The sequence below is a fragment of the Dasypus novemcinctus genome, chromosome 26, assembly GCF_030445035.2.
Source record: "Dasypus novemcinctus isolate mDasNov1 chromosome 26, mDasNov1.1.hap2, whole genome shotgun sequence".
In the NCBI taxonomy this organism is placed as follows: Eukaryota; Metazoa; Chordata; class Mammalia; order Cingulata; family Dasypodidae; genus Dasypus; species Dasypus novemcinctus.
Genome location: NC_080698.1, coordinates 9,103,085 through 9,127,866, shown reverse-complemented (window position 1 = coordinate 9,127,866; position 24,782 = coordinate 9,103,085). Strand labels below are relative to the sequence as shown.

The window sequence follows — 24,782 nt, the reverse complement described above, 5'->3', positions numbered from 1 at the left end:
AATGAAGTGTAAGGATAGATGGCGAGGTCCACAGCCCCGCATGGTTGGTAACCTTTCAGGCGGAGCTGACACCTGCAAAACCGTGGTGTTGGAAGGGGATTCCTGGCACCAGGAAGTGAGGGAATAGAGTTGCTCTATCATATTTTAGTTCAGGAAGAGAAGAGGGTATGCTTTGGGGAAAGATGGGCAGCAGCATGGCAACCCGCAGGCTGAACGTTAGCTCTCTGCCTAGTGGCAGAGAGTCAAAGGGGCAGCCGCTGCACAAGGCCGAGCCCTTTGGGCCACTCAACAACCTCTCTCGTTAAAAACCGGGACCTGGCGGCCGGCGGAAGCCGGAAGACGGCAGTCAGAGGCCGAGTCAAGGCTGGGTCCAGCCGACCCGGCCAAGGCCTTCAGGGGTTCCGGACTGATTTCTCTAGCCTCCGCCTTCCCTCAGGGTGCGGGGCGCGGGACCAGTGACCAGACGCACGCGGCCCAAAGGGGTTAAGCGCTGACAAGACCGCGACGCGCGCCGCAGGCAGGGAGGAGAAGGGGAAAGAACTACGCTTCCCAGCACGCAACCGGTCAGGAGAGGGCCTTTCGGCTTCGGCCCGCGCCTCGCAGGGCCTGCTGGGAGTTTTCATTGACCTCTGCGCCCCTTCTTGTCTGGGCCCGCCCCAGTCTCCCCTGGACCCCGCCCCTTTCCGAAAGCAGGTGACCTCGCCGAGTCCCGCGAGCCGCCTCCTTCCTCCCCGCTCATTGGTCCAGCCTGGCTGCCATTCGCGGGCGGGAAGGAAAAGTTGTTTACTGATTGGTGGATTCCGTTTGGCGCCAACTAGGAAAGGGGGGCGGGACAGCGGCGGACCCCAGTGAGCAGCTACGACTGCGAAAGGCTGCCTCCGCAGTGGCAGTCGGGGAAGGAGGTGAGGGTCTGTCTGCTCTCTGCTACCCCGCGTTAGGCAAGGGGGTGAGAGGAAAGCGAAGGGTGGGAGCCCAGGCCGCTGCCTCGCGGCTCTCGCCCGCCCTCCCTTTCCGACCCGCCGCGTTTGTTTGTATTTAATCTTCAGGTTGCCGGCGCCCGCCGGCCTCGCGGGGTGAACTTGGAAACACCCGTGCGTGTGGCAGGCGCCTGCCTGCTCCGGACGCCCGCCCGGCCGCGCTGCTTGCCCGCGGCGGCCGCGTCCTTGAACCGTGGGGTTGTGTTTGTGTTTGACCCGCGGGCGCCGGCTGCGGGGCGCGCGGTCGAGGCCGGTGCCGGCGGGGCGGGGCGGGCGCGGTGGAGGCGCAGGGAAAGGGAGCCCTGGGGAGTCTGGACGCCGCCATGGAACTGGGCCCGGAGCCCCCGCACCGCCGGCGTCTGCTCTTCGTCTGCAGCTCTCCTCCCCCCCCGCCGCCGGTGGTGAAGGCGCTGTTCGGCGCGCCTGCCGCCGGGGGGCTGTCGCCTGTCACTAACCTGACGGTCACCATGGACCAGCTGCAGGGGCTGGGAAGGTAAGGAGAGGGGGCCGGCGAGCAGAGCCCCGGGTGGCGAGTCTGCGGGGCGGCCCTCGGGGAGATCTGGCCGGAAAACTAGCCTGGAGAGGGAGGCGACCAGCCCTCCTGGGTTCGCCGCTCGGGGGCGGCAGGGCCGAGCTCGGGCCCGCCATGTGCACCCTCTTCCCGGGCGGAATGTTGGGCGGGAGAGGCCATTCCGACCCTCCGGGACCCCCATGAGCCCCGAACCAGGCCTGGTAGGATGTGAGGACGCCCCTACCTTCGCCACCCCTTTTTGATTACCTTGTACCCCCCTCCTCTTGCCTCCCTATTCCAGGAAGCTCTTTGGAATCTTCTCCGACGGGGCAAAAGCAGGCGTTCACTTGCAACCTTTGCTGAACCTCGCAGGATCTTAGTTTCCTGTGAGCTTTGATCCTTCCCAACAAAGGGACGCGGCATTTTCTTTCCTGGCGTTGGGGCAGCATCATTGCAGTGCCTTCTCCCATGCACATTCTTGATGTTCACCCTGCTGCTTTTCAAGGCCAGGCTTTTACCCAACTTTTTATACTGAAAAGCTCCCTGGGCTTTTCCTTATAGCCAAAAAAAAAAAACCATCCAATAGTGTTTCTAGTGATGCTTTCCCCCAGTCTTGGGCATCCCTTTCTAACTAAGCACATGTCTTGTTAGTTTCCCAGCCTCTGGAAAGTAAGAACTCTGTCCTGTTCATCGTAGGCATATACTTTGTGGTCAAGGCCATGCCCAACCACTGCTTTCTCCTTTCCTTTTATGCTCAGAGGCAAACTTGGTATTCTGGGTGGAAAAAATGGGATCTGTGGTGTGGCCTACAAGTAATGATTGTTCATGGCAGCCTGGCGACTTGCTGATCCTGTGGTCTGTCTCCTGTGTGTAATCTTTTAATTAAATCCTAGAAATAGCTCATGTTGACTATTTTCTCTTGGTTGCAGTGAGTATGAACAGCCTCTGGAGGGGAAGAACAGTAGCAGTCTGCAGAGAATGGGCTCCTCTGAGTCAACAGATTCAGGTATTCTTGCAGCCTTCAACATATATTATGTGTGTGCTGGGGACTGGGGCGGGTGGTAGGCCACACTGGGGATTTGCTAAAGCGGTGACCTTCCACCAAGGGACTTGGTTTGGTGAGTGGTTGAGACAGTACAGAGATGTCATGGCATTGGGTGGCAAACACCCTTAACATTACAAAGGAACCCCTGCGTCAGTTTATAATAAGAGAAAACAAGTTCTGGTGTCTGCAAGGAAGTGTTACGGCTGGGTCTTGAAGGGTGAGCAATATGAGCACCATACTGTAAGTGGCATTTAGAAAATCTCATAGATTAAAATGTGGGATCATATTATTGGAAGTAAAATGAAATTGCGTGAGCTTGTTCTGGAGAAAGAGTGCCAGCGTACTTTATTCTAACTCAGAAGAGCATTTAGAGCACAGATGCTTTAGGTTAGAGGACTGCAAGAACAAAACAAAAGTCTTTAAATGTAGACTTGAGAACTGGGCATTGGCTTATTTGTGGCAGGAGGGCAAGCAAGAATACCAGTCAGGAGCTGATGCCTCATTTTTCTACAAGGCTGCGTAGATGTCAGTGGGGACAGAGGTGTACACTAGGCAGGCACTGGTGAGGGCCATTCTGAGACCAGCACATAAGTAATGTGCATGGTCTCCTTTGCCCTACTGCCTTTGATGAGATGGACACCTTACTTGGTGCCATTTTGTTGAAGACAGCAAACACATGCCTTGCATGTCATAAGACTTAATTATATTTTCCAAAACCCAAATATATGCACATGATCCGTCAAGGTAAAATACTTGAAATCAAAACTATCCAGAAATGACCATGAGGTGCAGAGATACCCAGAGATGTACTTACCAAATGCAATGGATGTGTCATGATGATGGGAGTGAGTGTTGCTGGGGGGGGGGGGGAGGGGTGCGGTGGGGGTGGTGGGGTTGAATGGGACCTCATATTTTTTTAATGTAATATTTTTACAAAATCAATTAAAAAAAAAAAAAACTATCCAGAAAAATCCATTGTGTTTGGAACTGACATTTAGGAATTTATCTGGGTCATCTCTATGAATAACCAATCAGTCATGATATGTATAGTATAACTCCTCAAATCCTGTTTCCCCTCATGGTAATAGCAAGTAGGAGAAAAGGGGATCGGTAGATATACCACTATCAAATAAGCTAGACCTCAGTTCTGGCAAAAGTCTAGTCTGTGAGTCTTTGTTGACTGATTCAAGAAAAATGGTGTTTCATGAATGATTTCCTGAGATTTTAAACACTTTCAAAGCACAAGAAACTGAGAATATTTGAAATGATAAAAGTGAGAAACAACAGGCAAATGGTAGTTCCAGTTAAAGGAATGAAAAGTGTAGAATAACTGAGCTGCAGTGATGGCAAATAGAAACACTTTCTTATTTCCTACAGGCTTCTGTCTGGATTCTCCTGGACCTTTGGACCGGAAAGAAAAGTATGTATTCACTGCTTTTATGTTTGTGCTTAAGAAAAGGGTTTGGTTTTGTTTTGTTTTGGGGGTTTTGTGGGGGTGGGGGTTTGTTTGTGTTTTTTTGAGGTACCGGCCAGGGATTGAACCTCGGGACCTTGTATGCGGGAATCCAGTGCTCAACCACTGAGCCACAGCCACTCCCAAGGTTTTCTTAATTTTTAAGTGGAATTCTCGTGCTCTGGCCTGGAGCCCTTGACTGAGCTGTCCCTAGTCAGACTCACAGATGCTTTAAACTTTCTGATATCTTTGGAGAATGTGTGGTTTATGTCAGCAGCTTACAGAACCCATCCTTCCTTTATTTTAGCTTAAAACTTTGGTCGTTCTGTTCAGGTCCACCCTGTGGTTTCATAGCCTTGAGAAGGTTTTAAGAGAAGATCTGGGTTTGGTCTTTTCACCATAAGCTCCATGTCGGATATACTTGTGAGAGGGTGAGAATAGGACATCCACTTATCCTTGATACTCACTGCCCCTCCTGAGACACTGTCCTCAACCTCCATTCCCCACCCTGCCCCCAATGCCAACAGCTCCTGGCCCTGCATAGGTGGTTGAGCACCCAGGCCCAGAGGTCAGTGTCCTGCTCTCACTGAGGGCATAGTATACAACCTCCCACTTCATCTTTTCACCACATACACTACAGGGATTTGTTCTTCCATGTTCCTTAAAATGGGAATCTGCTCCCAAATTAGAGGCTAGGCACTTACTGGTCTGCTAATAGGAATACATCTTTACTCGCTTTATTCTCATTTACCTTCTGGTTTCATTGCAGCCTTGAAAATCCCATGAGGAGAATAAGTTCCCTACCTGTAAGTTTCCTTTTTTATTTTGAGCTTGTATTGCTATCTCTCCCCTTAGCTATCAGTGTGACCTTAATTTAGAAGATTCGAGACCTTAATTTAGAAGATTCCTTTTCCTCAGTCTTGAACTTACAGATGCACACTCAAGACACTACCTAAAGAAATTTTAAAAGCAGCTGCCTCTTGCGAGTTTTGCTTCCTTGATCTGAGTCCTATTAAACCATAAATGATTTTCACCATAATCCCTGCTAAAAAGACTAGACGTCAGGTCAGGTGTAAAGCCACATGGTGGGCACCTGTCCTGCGTTCTGGCAGCACTGCCAAGAGGTAGGTCCTCCCCCGCTTTTCCTTTTCTTTTGAGAACTAGGTTTTGCATTGAACTTTTGCTTACATGATATAACTGTCCTTTTTCTACTTTGATACTTTGATAGCAGAAGCTCCTGGGGTGTAGCCCAGCTCTGAAGAGGAGCCATTCTGATTCCCTTGACCCTGATGTCTTTCAGCTGATCGACCAGGATGAGAACAAGGAAAACGTGAGTGTGCTATTAAGCGTGCTAACCCAGGCAGAGGTGAAACCCACAAATGGCAGTAGCTTAGGAGAAATGACTGAGTTGCCTGCTGGCAGACTAAACCTTAGCCAAAGTCAAGCATTGATCTTTGGAGCCATAGAAAACTAGATTTGAAGCTTGTGACTTGAATAAGTTGCTTCTCTTTTTAGGCTTCAGTTTCCTTGTTTGTATAAAAGGAATAGCAGTGCCTTTAGGGCTGTTGCTAGAATTGCATGAGGTAGTATATCTAAAGCACTTAAATGGTACCTGGCATGTAGGAGTTGCTCAGATGATAGCTCTTAGAAGTAATTATATCCATAGTTTATCTGGGAGAGTCTGCCCAAACCTGTCTTGTCTCTGTCATGACCCTGGGGTGAGCCATGAGCTCAGGAAAAGACTTCTTGGCAATATTTGAAAGAAAGGGTTCAGCAGGGTCCAGGGAATCTCAGGGTAACTGAAATGGTGGCTTAGAGGGCAAACTTTGGGTTGTCTGTATCCCGAAAGTCCATGAGCACCCTTGTCTGGCTTCCTTTCTTGCCCGTAGCAGGGTGCCTTGTCCAGGGTTACACATCTAAAATGGTTGAATGGATTCGCTCGTTTCTGGCCTTCTCCTAAATCTGTTTATCCTCCCCTCCTCCTTTATTCATTCCCCGTTTCTGAAACACCACAGTTTACAATCTTTATAATCTTTGGCACAGTGCAAAACCTGCTTCCGTGAACTGTCCAGAGTTTGTTATGCAACTTATGAAATGTGAGGGAAGATACAGAAACACTCAGCGCTTTCTGCCAAACAGGCCAAAGCTGTACCAAATGCCTGGTTTTGCCCCAGACTTGGCTTCTTCTAAGGTTGCCTGCCTGGAGCTCTGTTCTGGAGGGGAAACAGTAGTGGTAAGAGTTCCCACACTGGAGCCATCCAGCCTGACTTTGTTACCTTGGGCATGCCACTTACTTACATGGCCTAGTTTCCTTAGCTGTAAAATGGAGACAATCAAGTGGTATTTGCGAGTTAAGTGAATTAATGCACAGAAAGCACTTAGTACTGGGTTGATATAAACTCTAGTATTTTTGGTTTGCTTTTGTTGTTGTTGTTTTGGTTTTTTAAAAAGATTTATTTTCTCCCACCCCCACCCGTTATCTGCTCTCTGTGTCCATTTGCTATGTGTTCTTCTGTGTCTGCTTGTTTTCTCTTTAGGCAGCACTAAGAACTGACGCTGGGACCTTCCAGAGTGGGAGAGAGGTGCTCATTCTTTTGGACCACTCATCTCCCTGGTCTGCTGTGTCTCTTATTGTTGCATTATCTTGCTGTGCCAGCTCTCTGCTCAGGCCAGCTTGCCATGCAGGCTGGTACTCCACTTAGGCCAGCTCGCCATGTGGGCCAGCTTGCCTTCACCAGGAGGCCCCAGAATCAAACCCTGGATCTCCACTATGGTAGAAGGGAGCCCAATCACTTGAGCCACATCTGCTTCCCTATACTCTAATATTAACAGTTAACTGCTTTGAGTGCCTAGTGATAAATTCTTAAATGGGTATTTCAGGATACGGTGTATTCTCATATTTCAGAAGTTTCTATAATGCAATTATCCTTGTTTTCTAAACTTCTAACATAAACAGGTGTGTACAGATCTCAAGTGTACAGCTTGATGAATGCTTACAAATGAGTACACACTTATATAACCACTCCCAAAGTTCTTCATGCCCCTCCCATCAGTAATAATCTCCCACAAGGTTAACCATAGGCTCCGTTTCGTCATTGTAGATTAGTGTTGCCTGGTTTTGAACTTTTAAGTCAGTGGGATCAAACAATATATGTTCTGTCACATCTGGCTTTGTTTCTCTCAGCCTTGTGAGGTTCGTCCATGTTGTTGAGTAAGCCAGTAGGCTTTTTCTTCATTGCTTTTATCATGTGTTACAATAATTGTAAGTGGGAAAATATTGTCTCCTGTTGGTAGGAAAAGGTGAAAAAATATAAAGTTCTCAAGCAGATATGAACTTAGCATGAAAAGTTCAAGGTAATTATCCTGATATAGTCATTTTCAAGACTTTGATGACATTGCTTTAGATTTTAGAAAGTTTGTAAGTTAGCATATAACTTGTGTTTTTTGTTTTTTAAAGATTTACTTATGTATCCCCCCCCTCATTGTTTATGCTTGCTGTCTGCTCTCTGTGTCTGTTGCGTGCTCTCTCTTGTGTCTGCTCATCTTTTTAGGAGGCACCAGGAACTGAAGCTGGGACCTCCCACGTGGGAGGGAGGTGCCCAATTGCTTGAGCCACCTCAGCTCCCTGCTTGTTATCTCTCTCATTGTGTCTCTTCGTTGCATTGTCTTGTTGCGTCAGCTCGCCGTGCCAGCCATTGTGTCAGATGGCTGTCTTGCTCGTCTTCTTTAGGAGGCACCGGAAACTGAGCCCAGGACCTACCATGTGGTAGGTGAGCACCCAGCTGCTGAGTTACATCCACTTCCCTAACTTGTAAATATATCTGGCAAAGATTTGTATATTTGCTAGGAAATAAAGTGGTGTGGTGAAAGGAAAAAAAAAATCTGCTTTAGAAGTTAGCCATTTACAGGGTCTTGGAAATGTGTTAGTTACACAGATCAAGTGTTGGAATTATCAGAAATAGGTAAACCCTTAATCCAGAGGCAGTTAGAAAGGTATCTCACCCAAGCTACAGCTGAGGTCCTAGAGCTGGTTTTCAGGGCTAGTAGAAGATGTCTCATCTATACTGTCTTCCAGGAAGCCTTTGAGTTTAAGAAGCCGACAAGACCTGCGTCTCGAGGCTGTCTTCACTCTCATGGACTTGAGGAGGGTAAAGACCTCTTCACGCAGAGGCAGAACTCTGCCCCGGCTCGGATGGTACGTGCTCTGACTTTCAAATGGGAAGTTTCTGGTGGGAAGAGAGAATTAAGGCCTCTTAAACCTGGAGCTGAAGACATTATGTGTAGCTCTTTCTGTCTTTATCTTGACTTGGTCTTTTGAAAGTAGACCTTCAAACATTCTTGGTGTTTTTGCTGTATCTGGTGAGCAGATAGACAGAAGCAGAGTGAGGGGTGATGTGTTTGAAAATTTTGGACTGGAGCAAGGAAAACTTGAGTTTGTCAGTTACGGGAAAGTAATCTGTAGACATCCTGGTTCATTCTAAGTGTATGTGTGGTAGTGATTATATCTCTTATTTAAAATGTGCCTTTTTATGGTGCATCCTGAGTATAAGAATTACTTCCCAGAGATGATTTTGTTTGAAGCGAGCACTTGGCTTCTTCCAAAGGTGGTTTATTAAGAATTATGGATTCCAGCGAATCCAGTGCCTCCAGGCTGCTTTGGCAGTATTTGAAGTCGTTTGTGTCTGGGCTGTTTGCCATACAGTCAGAGACTGTCGTTACTGCCAAACTTTTCTACTGGATCCTAAATTGTGACAACAGACATCTATAAACTTGAGAGGCCCAACTTGACCAAAATGACCATAGCTGATTCCAGGGTTTTCTGTGAACAAACGTGGATCTGAAAATAGAGCTTTCCAGTCTGGTTTGTCGTTTGAGGCTCAGGTCCTGCCAATACAATACTGCTGCTCTGTCTAGCATTCCACAAAGCACTTTCACATGTGTTCTTGTATTGAATCTTAATAAAACCGAAGTAGCTGGAGTCACTCCATTTTACAGATAAGGAAAATACAGTCTGGGAGCTTGGGTGATTTGCCAAAGGTCACAGATAAATAGAAGACCAGGATTTAACAGAATCCCCACTTGCTCAGGTATACAGTAGCCCTTTGGCTGTTGAATATCAGAAACTAGGTATCTTTAGTGTGTACCTGGAGACCTGAGCACCAGGGCTGCCCCTAATGGTAGATGCTGATGCTGATCGCACTGGCTTGGCTATCAGTCCTGTCAGGGGGTGTTGTTGTCCTTGTGTTTAGTCTCCAAGTCACCATCTGTTGATTCATAATGACCCCATGTGGAAATCATGAAGAAAGAATTAGGTCCTATCCAGAGTCAGAGATTTAGACTTGTCAGTTGTTTTCGATATGACATCTGTATTTAGGGATCCCAGAACAACCTCCCCAAAATTAGTATTATAACGTGGTGTCTGCACCTTCAAGAGGTGCTTCCCCACAAGGGTACCCCCTGGCTCTGCCGGCTCAAAAACTGCCTGTTTGCTGACCACGTTTGTGCAAGACCAGAGTCAGTCCAGAGCTTGCTTTCTATTGGGGAAGAAGAGCTAGTGCCAGAACTAGTAGGCCAGCTGCAGAGGGAATTTCTAAGTGAGTGATCCATTCAGAAAGCCACTTGAGGACTAATGCATTTGTATACCTCAAAGGGATTTATGGATTCTTTGGGGTTCTTTGTAGGATTTAGGCTAGGGCCAACATGTTACTGTGAAAAAATATTTCTCTAAACTTTTTTCCCTGGCTTCGAATAGCACCTAGAAAAGAATTCAGTTAGCAGTGTTTATCCCTAGATGGTGGATTTATGAGTGATTTTTTTCCCTAAATTTTCTATATTAGGTATGTATTACCTTTGTTGTTGTTTTTTTAAAGATTTTTTCCTCTCCCCTACCCGCGCCCCCCCCCCCCCCCCCCCGCCAGGTATTCTGCTCTCTGTGTCAATTCGCTGTGTGTTCTTCTGTGTCTGCTTGTATTCTTATCAGCAGCACCCGGAATCTGTGTCTCGTTTTGTTGCGTCATCTTGCCACATCAGCTCTCGATGTGCGCGGCACCATTCCTGGGCAGGCTGTGCTTTTTTTGCCCTGGGCTGCTCTCCTTACGAGGCGCACTTGTTGCGAGTGGGGCTCCCCTACGTGAGGGACACCCCTGTGTGACATTGCACTCCTTGCACACATCAGCACTGCACATGGGCCAGCTCATCACATGGGTCAGGAGGCCCTGGGTTTGAACCTGGGACCTCGCATGTGGTAGGCAGACACCCTATCCATTGGGCCAAATCCGCTTCCCTGTATTACCTTTGTACTGGGGATTTCCAAACATATATACATGTATAGGATTGCCTAATAGAGTTCCCCATTTTTACTCCAGGAATGCTTTTCTCTGCTAAGAGGTAGTGAGTATAGTATAGATGAGAGCTTGGGATTTGAAGACAAACAGGCTACATGTCATCTGTGATCTTAGTAACCTGAAACACAAGTGTCTTCATTTGTTAACTCAAAAGAAGTGTAAAGATTGTATCATAGTGTCAGGTACACAGTAATTCCTCAGTTAAAAACCAAGCAGCTGTCATTATTTAACTCCCAAATTAAAAGAATTAGGGTAGATTTCCAGACCCAGACCACCCGTTTTTTCCCTGTCAGAACTAGTTACATAGACGTTCTCTAGGCCATTTTCTGACTTTGTACGGACTTGCGTCTTCTTCATCTCAGCAAATTATCATAGTAGCACACCAGTGTTCCCTGATTTTAACCTCCTGATAAAACAAAGCTTGTTCTTCCCAAGCTCCCCAGATCCCACTGTAAGGTTAATTAATAAAGTGGGTTCATTTCACATTATGGCTTCTTGACCTGACCTGCAACTCTGATGGGGTACATATTCCTTTATGCCTTTGTTTAGTAGCTGCTAACATCTTACTTTTTATACTGACTATAGTAAAACCTAGTGACCCGTAAAGACGTCAAAGCCTATGAGAGCACTCATTTATTAACAAGCAATGAATTGTGTCTTGTAGCTTTCCTCAAATGAAAGTGATACCAGTGAACCAGGAAATTTTGTTCCTTTTTTTATGCCCCAGTCACCTGTGGCTGCCACTTTGTCTGATGAGGACGATGGCTTCATGGATATTCTGGATGGAGAGAACCTCAAGGTGCTGTGTGTGTGTGTGTTCCTGTCCATCCCCCTAATTGCTCCTGAGAAAGGACAGCAATCCCCAGGGCTCGAGTTGGTTGATGGTTTTGTTCAATAGGTGCTGATTTATTGAAACTCTATTCCTAGCCTGGTTCAAGATGAAGAGACTAAGGATACCTCCTTACGTAGCCTCAGGGGTGTTGTTTACAGCTGTGTTCAGATATCTGAACTGTTATGCGGGACGGAAGGTGCAGAGTGGGTTGGTGGCAGGAGAGGAGAGGGTATTAGGTGCTTCCTATCCAGGCTGTCTGATATTCTCCAGGGAGAGTCATGCCTAAAGCCATGAGACTAATGTTAATCTCTCCTAGAGCTTTATAACACCAATTTGCCTTTTTCCTTAGAACGATGAGGATACTCCGTCACGTATGGCAAGCCTCTGGACAGCTCCCCTGGTCATGAGAAGAGCCATAAACCTTGTAAGTTTTCCAGTGTCTCTACAGGAATCCTAGAGTTACTGGTTTCTGGGACACGGTGGACCAAGGTTATCCCCAAAGTAGAAAACTAATCCACCTGCCCACACCACCACAAGAATCAGAAATTGTTTCACTTGAGATTCCATCATTAGGTAGCTCTTAAATTGAGTTTAAGAGTTTGAGTTATTTTAAACTGTGCAAGATGTGTTTTGAGGTTGGTTTTAAGTGCCAGCATTAGGAGGGAGGCGTTTCTGGCTAACAAAATGGGCGGTGGTCTTGGGCGGCAGGAACAGAGGCAGCGCTGCCCCTAGGATAGAAAGGCTCCAGCCGCGGGCACCACCGGCCTCACCTCAGCAGTCAGTGGCGCTGCCGCTGCCGCAGATGCAGCCACTTTTCATTGTTGCATGAAGAGAGGGCTGAGAGCTCTGGCCTCAACATTCAGAGCTGGCCCTGCCCTCCATCTGGGGTGGAGAAAGGCTGGGAACCGCTGTGTTCAGTTTTGTTTTCCCCAGTCGTGTTCAAGCACCTGGGGGACAGGGAGCGCACAGTGCCCCATCTCCCCTCTGGCGTCTGGGATTGTTGGTTGTTCCCTCAGTAATGCCACCTTGCCACACACAGCCAAAGGCTGAATGGGGTGACAGGACCCCACCCGACACTCTGACCTTTGAGGCACCTGTCATCTACCTGTGAGTTTCCTAACCTGTAAAATAAGTGGAGTAGGAGGGAGCAAGGCTCCTAGCTCTCATATCCGAAGCCTTTAGTCTGGACACCATCTACTATTTTTGTTGTTTGTTTGTTTGTTAAATGAATCGGTTTTATTGGTACATATTAATAAAGTATAAAATTCATCCAAAGAGTACAATCAATGTGCTTTTTATTTTTTAAGATCATTCTCTTATTGATATACCACCTAGCATGACACTTGACAAATGGCAGTCACTTGGTGGATGTTTAAATTTAAAAGACCTACCCTATCAGTAGAGACTCAATGTTTGCCTCATAGGGATATATTCAAACAGAAAGTTGAATCATCTGGAAAGACAAAAAATTACATATGGTGTTGTGAGTGTGCTTGGGAAATGGCTTTCAGTTTTACAAGCTGGGTTTTAAAAATCGTGAGCCAAGTATTATGGGCCTTTACAGTGGGGAATTAAGTTTTCCTTCCACAAATAGTTACAGCGTCAGCTTGGAAATGAATGGTTTCCTGGGGTATATAAAAAGATATCCTACACAAAAGTCCAGAACACGCTGAGAGGAGTTTCAAGATCTGAGGTTAGGCTTTGTCTACCACAAGGGGAGATTGATTGGCTGCCCTTGAACTCCGGGGAAATAATCTTTAAAATACTTAAGTAGGGAAAAGGACTTTGAACACAATTTTGAAAGCCACTTGCTTTGCCCATGACCATCCCTGCCCCCCACCCACCCAAACTTGCACTCTTAGCATCATTTTAACAACATTAAAGGCCCTGTTTTATAGTATAATCTAGTTGCCTTATATCTTTTCTGGATTTACGTGGGATAGTAAAACCTGTCAAGCTACTCAAGTAAGGTACAAGTACAATAATGAAATGGAAGAGGGGAAGCAGATGTGACTCAGGCAGTTGGACCCCCACCACTACAGGGCAGGTCCCGGGTTTGGTTCCCATTGCCTCCTAAAAAGGACTAGCAAGACAGCGAGCTGACACAACAGGGTGGCCCACGAACTGATGCAACAAGATGGCTTAACAAGAAGACACAGGAAACGAGACAAAGCAGGCAGCGGAGGTGGCTCAAGCAATTGAGCGCCTCTCTCCCACATGGGAGGTCCCAGGTTCGGTTCTGGTGCCTCCTAAAAAGAAGGGAGCATAAACAATGAGGGGCAGGGAGGGAAAAATAAAAGAGGCAAGCTGGAAATATGTTGCTAATTGAGGTTACTCTTTACTTCTTGACTCTTGGGACCCCAAGCAGACAGTAGACTTTGAGGGCCAGGACTGTTCTATTCATTTCCATAAAGTGTCAGTTTAATAGGTGTTTATCAGGCATCTCCCAGGTGAATGGATGGAGTCCGTTTCCTCATTTCAGGTAGGTCTTATGCCATGCGGTAAGGCCTTGTTCTGTTACCTCATTTGCCTTCAAGCAGGAAGGTTTTAATGAAAAATCTGTCTTTGTTTTTCCCTAAGGGCAATCGATACAAGCTGTTTGACTCACCTTCCACATTTAGCTCCACCACCAGGGCAATGTTGAAGAGACAAGAAAGAGCTCAAGAGGAGTCTCCACCTGGAAATACGAAGCGGAGAAAAAGCATGGCTGGGGTCAGTCTGGACGAGGCATCTAGTCCAGAGAAGCCTCAAGAGGTTAGTTTTGCAGGTTTCTTTTTGCCTGAGGGGAGTGATGCTATATTGTGCAGTTCTAAAGCTTTCATTTGGTCCTTCCGTTTTTTTGCTGTGACTTTCTGGGTGCTTTCATTTATTTCAAGCATGTTTGTAATTGCCTATTGAAGCATTTTTATTTATTTATCAGATAATTCCATTTTCTGAATCATTCTGGTATTGGCATTCGTTAATTGTAGTTTCTATTTAATTTGCGGTTTTCCTGGTTCTTGATATGATAATGATTTTTCTTCGATTGTACCCTCTGTATTTTGGGTATTATGTTATAAGACTCTAGATTTATGTAAATATTCTGTTTTCTCAGGCCTCCTGTTTTTCCCTTTAGCTAGGGGTGGGGGGACTGCTGCTTCATTACCAGGTATGGGGGGTTCCTGCTTCCCCAGCACAGTCCCCCTTGACACATGGGGTAGGGGAGACCTCTGCCACCTATTAGCCTCCTCTGATGCGACCCTGGGGCCAGAGGGGAGTGGTGCTACAGCCTGCACCCCAGCGGTCGCTGGGGGTCCTCACTACACCAGGCAGGGATGCAGATCACCTCTCCCTGCTCTTCTCCATTCCAAGGAGGTGGGGATGGGGACACTTCTGTAGTGGGGCAGGGGTGGCAGTCTAGGCTCCCCTTGCTGACGTGGGTAGGGTTAGGCCCGTTTTTTGTGTGTAGTGTTGAGTTGGAGCAAGGTGGTTCTTGTCTTGCTTGTTTTTCATCATACCTGGTGGGAGGATAGAAAGAGGTACAGCTTCATCTTGTCTGCAACTGGGAGTTCTTAACTGTTCTGAAATCAGGATTACAGCAAACACAGACACTTAGGTGGGTGGTTCTTACTCTTTCTATTTTCTGAAACAATTTACATTACATAAGAATGAACATGCTTACTTTCAAGAATGTTCCTTGAAAGTGGCAGAACTTTTAGAATCCTTTGGACCTGAGCTGTTTTGGAAAAGGGGAGGTCTTTGATATAGATGGTTTATTTCATTTTAATCTATACCTATTAATCTATACCTATTATGGCTTGATTTTTTTTTTTATTAAAGTTTCACCTGTACTCAAAGGTGTATCCTCTTACATGATAAGCTTAATATATTTGATTCTAATTGCTTAAGTTTATCAATTGCTCATTGCCTCATAGCTGTATGGTTTGTTTTCATTTTTCATGCATGGGGTCATAGTATACATGGTATTTTGGAACTTTTTGCCTCTGTAAACCATCCTCACATATTCATTTTTGGGCAAATGCTATATACAATTATTATATTTATTTTCTAAAAAGGTATCCGCAATGCACATAACTACCAAAACCATGTGAAGTGGCCCATTTATTCAAAATCTCACCAATGCTGTTACTTTTCTTAGAATATTTTTGCTATTTTGATGTGAAAATTGGTATTTCGGGTCTGGTTAACTCAAGCAGATTAACCATCTTTTCGTTCCTTATTGACCAGGAGCATTTTTGTGGGTGAATGACCTGTCTGAAATTTTATTTAATGTAGTAGTGTGATAGCTCTTCATTCATTCAGGACTTTTTTATATTTCCCCTCGTTAAAAATATATATAACACCAGAGTATCATTATCATACCTGAAAAATATTACCAATGTATGTCTTTTTTTTTTTTTTTTTTTAATTTCTCTCCCCTTCCGCCCACCCACCCCAGTTGTCTGCTCTCTGTCCATTCACTGTGTTCTGTGTCTGCTTGCATTCTTGTCAGTGGTACTGGAAATCTGTGTCTCGTTTTTTGTTGCGTCATCTTGCTGCGTTAGCTCTCCATGTGTGCGGTGCCACTCCTGGGCAGCTACACTTTTTTTGCACCGGGCAGCTCTCTTCACGGGGCGCACTCCTTGCGCATGGGGCTCCCCTACGTGGGGGACACTCCTGTGTGGCATGGCACTCCTTGTGAACATCAGCACTACACATGGGCCAGCTCATCATATGGGTCAGGAGGCTCTGGGTTTGAACCTTGGACCTCCCACGTGGTAGGCGGATGCTCTATCTGTTGAGTATCCCACCAATGTATGTCTTAATATCGTCAAATAGAGTTTGAGTTCTCCTAAATGCTTTAGTTTGTTCAAGTAACTCAGCTTGTTCTCACAGTCCTGTGGTGTCTTCTAACAATTTCTGTCAACTATAAGTCTAGGCTCTAGAAGGGCTTGATCAGATTCAGATTCTAGTTGTTTGCAAGAATATATTATAGGTGATTTGTTTGCTCAGGAGGCACATCTTTTTGGACAGCCATTGATAATCATTGCCTAGATCCATTACTTTTGCTAAAGCAGGGTTTCCAAAAGGTGTTCTAGCTCTGTTATTTCATTTTTAGCTGGAATATTCCATATCAAATTCCTTAGTCGCCCTGGGTACAGAAAAGGCAGCAACTGATGAGAGCATATTTTTATAATTGTACTATTAACAGTAGTTCATGATTTAACACAGGGTTCACTGTTGGGCACAATTCCACAGATTTTTAAATTTTTATTCTAGCAACATATATAACCTAAAATTTCCCCTTTTAACCACATTGAAATATATAAAAAAGTTAATATACATTCAGTTAAATTTTTGTTTAGTGCTTTCTGGGTCCTGTTTTAAGAAATCTTCACAATTTGTGTTTTTGACATGACCTGATGTTTCCTTGCTGTTTTAGGAATAGGTGTTCCAGATTTATCTGGGACATTTCTTGTCCCAGAACTGATGGTGATCACATCTTCGAAAAGCCCTAGTTTCTATTAGTGGAAAATAGTGGAGACCACATTAAGTCCTTGACGGGTGCTCATTGTATCCCTAATCTTTTGAATGGATAGAGCTGAGAAGTGTTTTTGTCTTTTTAATTGTAGCCCTATTTTTAACTCTGTTTTAAAAAGAGGGGTAGGGACTCCATTTCAGAGCAATGCAGACACAGAAATAATAGTAGACCTAGTTAATAACCTGCTAACTATAAACATTTTGTTCTCCTTGTGACATGTTCCAGGTTATTTTTTTAGAAGTCCTGTTCAGAACCTTGGCCTCATTCTCAGCCTTTGATTTGTTACAGATTATGCATCAGTGTTTATCCCTCGCTTATTCCCCAAAAGGAACCATTGAGAACATTTTGGACAGTGACCCAAGGGACCTTATAGGAGATTTCTCCAAGGTAATTGCAAGCAGGTGCAGTGTCGATCTGGCTAGGCGATGCAGGGGGGTGGGGATACCTAGAACCCCACTTAGCCGTTCTCCCTCCTGCCATAGCCCCTGGTGCCTCCAGAGGGGCACAGTCCAAAAAGTCTGAAAACAGGGGAGCACGGTGGTTTCTCGTCACATTTATGTTGGTCCCTGTGAGACTGTAGGTGTTGCTGATACTGCTCAGGGGTTTAAGGTAGGGAGCAAATGTCTCACTCTGCCATTCTGATCGGGGCAGGATAATCGTTACTTTGTTTTTATTTTAGGGTTATCTCTTTCACACAGTTGCTGGGAAGCATCAGGATTTAAAGTACATCTCTCCAGAAATTGTAAGTAACCCTTTTGGAAATTGCCACACATGTAGTGTATGAATCTATTGTTCCTGGCAACCAAGGTTGAATCTCCTTGGCTTTCTCTCCACAGATGGCATCTGTTTTGAATGGCAAATTTGCCAACCTCATTAAACAGTTTGTTATCATTGACTGCCGATACCCATACGAATATGAGGGAGGCCACATCAAGGTATGGATTCTTTTTTATTTAACTGTTTATTGAAATAATTTAACTTAACAGAACAGTTTGCAAAACCAATACAAACCCCATAAAAAGAACTCCCGTCTGGGAAGTGAATGTGGCTCAACTGATAGAGCATCTGCCTACCATATAGGAGGTCCAGGGTTCAATACCCAAGGCCTCCTGGCCCATGTGGTGAGCTGGCCCACACCCAATGCTGATGTGCGCAAGGAGTGCCGTACCACACAGGGGTGTCACCCACGTAAGGGAGCCCTACGCACAAGGAGTGCACCTCACAAGGAGAGCCACTCCACGCAAAAAAACGCAACCCAACCAGGAGTGGCATCACACATGTGGAGAGCTGACACAGCAAGATGACACAACAAAAAGAGACACAGATTGCCAGTGCCGCCTGACAAGAATGTAAGTGGACACAGAAGAATACACAGTGAATAGACACAGAGAGCAGACAATGGGGGGGGGGGGGGCGGGGGAGAAATAAATAGAATAAATCTTTTTTTTAAAAAAAACAAAACTCCAATTTACCCAGCCCCCGATACCCGGATCCACCAATTTATCATTTTATCACCTTTGCTGTATCTGTCTTCCAAATATTTGAGAGTAGGTTATTTAAGTGGGCTTTTTCTTGATTTGGGTGCTTGCTACATTACCGCAATCCTGTAACTATTTTCTGGAGCTTTGAGAAAGATGGTTGTAGCAGTTTGGTATGGTTATGAATTCCAAAAATAGATATTGGATTATGTTTGTAATCTGATCTGTACCTGGGCGTGATTAAGTTATGATTAGGGCTTTGAGTCCCCACCCACCAAGGGGTAGGGACTCACTGATAAAAGACATGGCAAAGGACAGAATTGCAGGTTTCTGATGTCAGAGTTTTGATGTTGGAGTTTGATGCTGAAGTCTTAAGCTGGAACCCTGGGGAAAGAGACAGAGCCTCTTGCCTGATAGTCTACAGCTGACCTTGTGGAGGAAAAAGGTGCTGAGCCCAGAGTAACCCAGGAAGCCTGAACCCTCACAGATGTCAGCAGCCATCTTGCTCCCATATGTGAAAATAGACTTGGTGAGGGAAGTAACTTATGCTTTATGGTCTGGTATCTGAAAGCTCCAACCCCAAATAAGTACCCTTTATAACACCCAGCAGATTCCAGGTATTTTGCATCAGCACGCCTTTGACTGATTAATACAATGGTTATGCCCGTTCTTGCTGGTTTTTCAAAACTTATGTTGTGGGGTGGAGTCCTGCAGCATCTTACTCTGCCACCTTGATAGGGGCCAGCTCCCAAGGTCTGGATCCTGCTGTCTTTCTTGTGGGGGATAGGATCATTCAGGATCCTATGCAGCATCATGGCTGTGTGAGTTAGAGGCAGTAGATGTGAAAGGCATTTTTTTTTTTTTTTTTTTTTACAATCAATTTTATTTTAATATAATCTAAACACATACCATTTAGAAAATACCAAGAAAAATTTATGTACAAGAGTTGATGCTATTGCATTTGGATAAAGCTGGCAAGTTCTTGCTACTAGCATAGCCCAGGAAACACCACCGAGGAAACCTAATATATTGGAATAGATGTTGTGCCGTTTGGCCCACAGTTTGATAGCTCTCAGAGTTAACCTGAAGTTGTCAATGTTTGGTACTAGATGTAAAATTTCATCGGTTACCCTGCAACCATTAAGACTTCTTATGCATCTTATATCTAAATTTTTAAGCAGACTGTCATCTCGTAGATCCAAATCTTCTGGAATAGTCTGCAGAGCTAATCTTGCAAACAAAATATCAATCTCTATCCCATCAAAACACAGTTTGATAACAGGTACAAACGCCTCTTCAACAGCTCTTAAATCTTTTACTTCTTCCTGTAATTTCAATTTATCATAGAATGAGGTGAAAAAGTCACTTCGATCAACATGTCTTGGTGCAACACACAACGCATCAATATCGGCACCTTTTGTATGTACTCCTAATCTGTAAGAGCCGAATGTAAAAATTTTTCCTCCAACGTTTTCAATTACAGATTGTGGGAGATTCTACTTGCTTTCACTGATTTCTCGTATCCACTCTTTAACCAGGTTATTTAATTTTCCCAAAATTAAAATCCTGCGCTGCAATTCCTCTTCTTCTTCAAAAACCCCAAAAGGCTTCAGAGTCTCGATTAGTTTTTGTGTAAGTATGCAGTCTGTCTCCTTGGGGGCTGCTAAGCTGATAGGAGAGGTAATGCCATAGTGTTTTTGTGGCGGCTGTGTTGGCTGTGATCCCTGCGTTGTAACTGGAAACGGCATCGTCTCCAGCGCCGGCACCGCCCAGTCACTTCCCCCCCGCAACCGCCACTGCTGCCGCCCTGGGCATAATCCACTGAGGAGGGAGGGAGGGGGACCTTCCTCAGCCCTGGGTCCAACCCCACTCCCGCACCCGCTCCCGCCGCTTTCTGAAAGGCATTTTACACACTATGCAATGAATGTTCTATGGCCGACACAATACTCTTTGCCACATACGTATAGTAGATACTTGTTCTATCCCTCTCTGGGACCTTTCCAGGTGGTACCTACTGATCTCTTAGCCATGGGAGTGAACCAGAAGGGGTTCCACAGGGTTGTTGTTTTTCTAAATATCTTTATTAGTTTCCAGCCTTTACTCTGTCACACAATTCAGCTCCCCTTTCTGCTACATCTTCTTATTTTCTCTCTTCTATGTCTCTTGTTGCGTCATCTTGTTGTGCCAGCTCTCCTCATCTGCTGGTACTCCTGCGTGGGGCAGCTTTCCCACACAGGGCAGCACTCGTGCGCAGGGCCACATTCCTGATTGTACTGGCACTCGCCGTGTGGGCTGGCTTGCCCTTACCAGGAGGCCCTGGGGAACGAACCCTGGACTTTCTGTATGGTAGATGGGAGCCCAACTGCTGGAGCCACATCTGTTTCCCTCCATAGGGTTTAAGAGGCTTTGATACAAATATCTTTTCCCACGTGCCTTCGCAAACTGGTCTTTTAAATTTAAAGATCCCTCTTGTTGAGTTCATATTGCGAATATGAGACACACAGATGACAAGGATCTCTGGCGCCTTCACAGGGTGCAGTGAACTTGCACATGGAAGAGGAGGTTGAAGATTTCTTACTCAAGAAGCCCATTGTACCTACGGACGACAAGCGCATCATCGTCGTGTTCCACTGCGAGTTTTCTTCTGAGCGCGGCCCCCGCATGTGAGTGCTGAAAGGACTGGGCCCTCTGGGGCCTGGGCCTCATGATGCAGCTGTGGGACGTGCGGGTGGGCGACTGGCCTGGGAGTCTGCGTCAGCATGCCGAGCCTCCCTCTGCACGCCACAGTTCATTTCCATGCCTTCACCTACACACAAGTACAGATCGTACAGGTGTTCCCCCGGTTACCCATTTAGCAGGGGCATGAGTTCAGTTCTGCCTCCCTTGAGGATGGTTTATAGGCTTGACCTAATCCAGTCCAGCCCTGCTAGTGCTGCCTGCACAGGGTCACCCGTGGACCCAGCTACCGCCCCATGGCCCTAACTCCCGAGTCAGTCCTGGCATTGTTAAATCCACGTTTGTCATATCTCTGCCACTTTGGGATGAAAAGAAATGTCCCACACATACCCCCTGTATTAGCAAAAAAGCTTCCATGAGGTCTTTGGTGCCTGAGGCCTTAATTCCCCCCCCCCCAAGAGTATATTTCTAGCAAAATCGATGAAAGTATAATTACAGCAAAACAACATTTATTTAAAATTTTAAAATATTCCGGTGCTCCAATAATGTCCTGTACGCTATCACTAAAGGGTAACATACTGGTACTGAAAAATGAGGCCAAAGTCAGTGATGATATCAAAAAGCTAAGCAAAGGGCCAGGTGGCTGCCCCTCTATCATCCATTGTCCACTGAAGAAGTGTTTGCAAACCTGGAGTTCTGGGCACAGCCAAGGCAATGAGGCTACAGTAATAAGCAGGACCAACAAAGACCCTGCTGCTGCAGGGGTCGGGTGGGGGGGGCGGGGGGCGTTAAGGTGAGAAGTGCAGAACAAACGAAAAGGAATAGGAAGGTGAGGCAGGGAGGGCAGCTTCAGCTCAGATGGTCCAAGAGAGACTTCTGGTGTGGGCAGGTTCAGAGGCTGTCGAGGCAGGTGAGGTACCAGGGGGTGGCAGTGAGGACTCGGGCAGGGGTCAGGTGCAAGGACTGTTTAACTTAGAGAAAAGAGAGTTGGGGAAGAGACTTTCTGCCTTTCACTAGAAGGCAGTGGCGTCGGCTGTGAACGCATGGTCTGGAACTCACAACTCCGCGTGTTAGGAAGGTGTCAGGAGTGCTGAACACATAACCCCTGCTTTTATTTGGTTTCTCCGCGTTGGGAGAGTTAACCTTGCTTCGGCCTGCCTGCCTTCTTACCAGGTGCCGCTACGTGAGGGAGAGGGATCGGCTTGGTAACGAGTACCCCAAACTCCACTACCCAGAGCTATATGTCTTGAAGGGGGGATACAAGGAGTTCTTCCTGAAGTGCCAGGTAAGACTGGAGAGAGTGGCCCACCCCTCACCCAAGCTGGACAAGTACATCTGTCTGGTGTCACTTAGCCCACGGGTCTGGGGATAAGGGGTGTCTGCCCTGCATAGAGAAGGCACCTGTAGAACCCATTGTCCAGATCTCAGGCCTTGCATCCCTGCGGCCTGCGGGGGAGGGAGCCAGATTGGGAGTGTGAGGCAGGTCATGCCTGACTTCACCCCCTCCATGCCCCCAGTCTCACTGTGAGCCCCCCAGCTACCGACCCATGCACCACGAGGACTTTAAAGAAGACCTGAAGAAGTTCCGCACCAAGAGCCGGACCTGGGCTGGGGAAAAGAGCAAAAGGGAGATGTACAGCCGTCTCAAGAAGCTCTGAGCGCAGCACTGCTGGACAGCAGCGGCCTACGCCTCCCTCCCCACCCCTCCACTTCCCCACTTTGCTCAGAGAAACTTAAGGAAAGAGGCCAGCTGTGGGCATTTGGAGGGGAGGCCTGTGGCGTCCACACCTTAATCCACCTCCCACACGCCCACCGTTGGAGCCTGGAGCGCCCTGCTGGCAACGCCTCTTCTGTCCTCCACAGCAGGACATTCCGCCAAGGCTGTGGTGCCACAGCACAGTTCCGAGGCACCCTGCCTCCTCGGTCAGACCATCCAGGAGCCTTGCTGGGCACTGGCCTACTCTCATGAAATGGGCTTTTAGAGGGGGACGATTTGCGGGGGGCAGTGGGAGCGAAGGGAAGTAACTTGAACAGAAATGCTGCTGGCCAAATAACCAAAGACAGTCTGGGAAGTAAGGATCTGCGAGGGAAAACCCTTATCATTAATTTATTCAACTTTATCAATCACTTTATTATTATTATTTTTTTAACTCCTGGAGACTTAATTCCTTCATTAGGTCAAAATACTGCCATTCTAGGTAGGGCTTCGTTATCCCAGGGACTACCTCTGCTTTAATTTAAAAAGGATGGGGGGAGTAGGGCTCCCCAGGAGGTGCTCCGGTCCTGGGGCTGCTGCTATTTGAAGCCAAGAGCTGAGATGCCTGGTGGAAGCCAGCACAGGACCCGGGCTTGGCTGCAGACATAAGCTAAACCTCCCAGACCTACCTCAGAGGCCACTGCCATCTATTTTGGGGGATATCCCTGCTTTTCCTCACCCCACTTCCCTGTGTTGGCTGGAATAGGAGCCACGGTCAGGAAAGCACTTGAGGCAGCTTGCCCTGGGCGCCAGCCCCAGGTCAGAGTTGAAATGTGCTAGTGTGTAGGATCCCGGGGCTGGGGGTGCCCACGTAACGGGGCAGACATGCAGTGTTTTCCTGCTGTTGCCCTGACCCTCTTCAATAGCTTTTATTTTATTTTAACATTTTAAAAAATTGACCTTTTACAAGTCAAGGAGGATCAAATCAGTGTTGGATGGGCCCCCCAAGGGTGGGAAGAGGGGCTGGAAGCCCTGGGCATTGGGAGGAGGGTATGGGTTCTAGCATAGCAATGACTGTAGAATATGTCTCTCAGGAGGGAGCCTGGTGGATGTTGAAGGATTTATCATGTTTTAATTTGCTAGACAGGGAGTGATAGATCATCACCAAGTTGCCCCTGCATCTAACCCCATGGAAATAGGGGGTTCAAAGGAGCACCTCGCATTCAAGGAGCTGGGCCGGGCTTGTTGGATGTCCATTCATCTGTGCCCTCGGGCACCTGCTCGCCTTCTTTGCCCAGCTGGGGTGTGGCCAAGTTCTCAAGCCCAGCAGTCAGCCTCCCACCTTGCCTTTTGCCAGGGAGGTGACTGGTTGCTGTGTGACGGGCTTGAGTTGCATTTGACTGTAAAACAATCTTGTTGGATAAGTACACGGGGAGCAGGGGAATGACGGAGCGGGGTGGAGAAGGCCTCCGCCCCCGGCACACATCGAGTTGTCCCAGTTTCAGCCCCGGTCCCGTTGGTGGGGGTTCTGTTGGTTGAATGCCTGATGAGGGAGGTGAGGTGGCCTTCTGATTATACCAGCTCGGCAAGCATTGCTAATCAGCTGTCGCAGGCTCTAAAAATAAAAGCGATCTTGAACCCACATACTCCGCCTGGTTCTGTTGGATTTGAAGGGGAAGTGCTTTTCTTGAAGGTCCTCCCACTTCATTTCCTCAAGAGACCAGAGCACTCGCAGGGCCTGGCATCATGCACAGCTGGAATGACCGCCGGTGATTACCCTGCATCCAGAGGCTTCGACCTGGGGGTTCGGATTGATTCACAAGATGAAACAGGTGCCTCAAAGACTTCCTGAACTGCTGGCTTACAAGATCTACTCATTTCATGGCAAAGGAGGTAGGAGTTTGAATTTTGTTTAGAAGGAGCCAGAGGAGTGCCGCTTGGAGTAGAACTCACGAGTCCCTTTGTATGTGAGCGCTCAGGAAGTGGTTCAAGCATAGCTCCTACTACTGATAAATTCTTTTAAATCTTCCATTAGCACATGCGACATACTAAAATCTGAAAACTTTATTATACGTACATGAAGAAAGGGAGGCCCCTGCAGTAAGTGCAGTTCAGCATCGAGGAGCTATTGGCAGGGGGCGTTGCAGGGGGATGGAACAGACGACCCAGGTGAAACCACATTTGTGGGTGGATGAGGTAGGTGGTCCGGGGGGAGTCGGGGGTGGGGGCGTGCTCCCAAAGCCTGGCAC

At 46.9% G+C, this 24,782-nt stretch overlaps 1 protein-coding gene and 1 pseudogene across 6 annotated transcripts; one reads left to right on the top strand and one right to left on the bottom strand.

Annotated features, from left to right (window-relative positions):
- The first annotated feature begins 1,218 nt into the window (after positions 1-1,218).
- On the top strand, positions 1,219-24,177 carry CDC25A (cell division cycle 25A). Of its 6 annotated transcripts, none has more exons than XM_004449710.4 (15): positions 1,219-1,470; positions 2,418-2,494; positions 3,911-3,953; positions 4,756-4,792; positions 5,215-5,316; positions 8,062-8,181; positions 10,995-11,129; positions 11,512-11,586; positions 13,743-13,916; positions 16,972-17,070; positions 17,363-17,425; positions 17,520-17,618; positions 20,694-20,824; positions 22,011-22,122; positions 22,355-24,177. In XM_004449710.4, exons 1-15 carry the CDS (start codon positions 1,301-1,303, stop codon positions 22,493-22,495), a joined length of 1,578 nt encoding a protein of 525 aa, XP_004449767.1. In that variant the 5' UTR covers positions 1,219-1,300; the 3' UTR covers positions 22,496-24,177. The 6 variants fall into 6 exon arrangements, with proteins under 6 accessions (XP_004449767.1, XP_058144436.1, XP_004449769.1 ...); XM_058288453.2 differs by having other exon boundaries at positions 1,224-1,470; positions 5,218-5,316; positions 11,058-11,129; XM_004449712.4 differs by having other exon boundaries at positions 1,224-1,470; positions 11,058-11,129.
- Positions 19,022-20,049, bottom strand: LOC105744836 (poly(A) polymerase alpha pseudogene; annotated as a pseudogene).
- Positions 24,178-24,782: the final 605 nt, after the last annotated feature.

Excerpts from the sequence above, each read along its gene's own strand:
- CDC25A (XM_004449710.4), top strand. The coding sequence starts at position 1,301 with ATGGAACTGGGCCCGGAGCCCCCGCACCGCCGGCGTCTGCTCTTCGTC. Across the intron at positions 3,954-4,755 it reads CCTTTGGACCGGAAAGAAAA|CCTTGAAAATCCCATGAGGA; the intron begins GTATGTATTCAC and ends GTTTCATTGCAG. Across the intron at positions 20,825-22,010 it reads TCTGAGCGCGGCCCCCGCAT|GTGCCGCTACGTGAGGGAGA; the intron begins GTGAGTGCTGAA and ends CCTTCTTACCAG.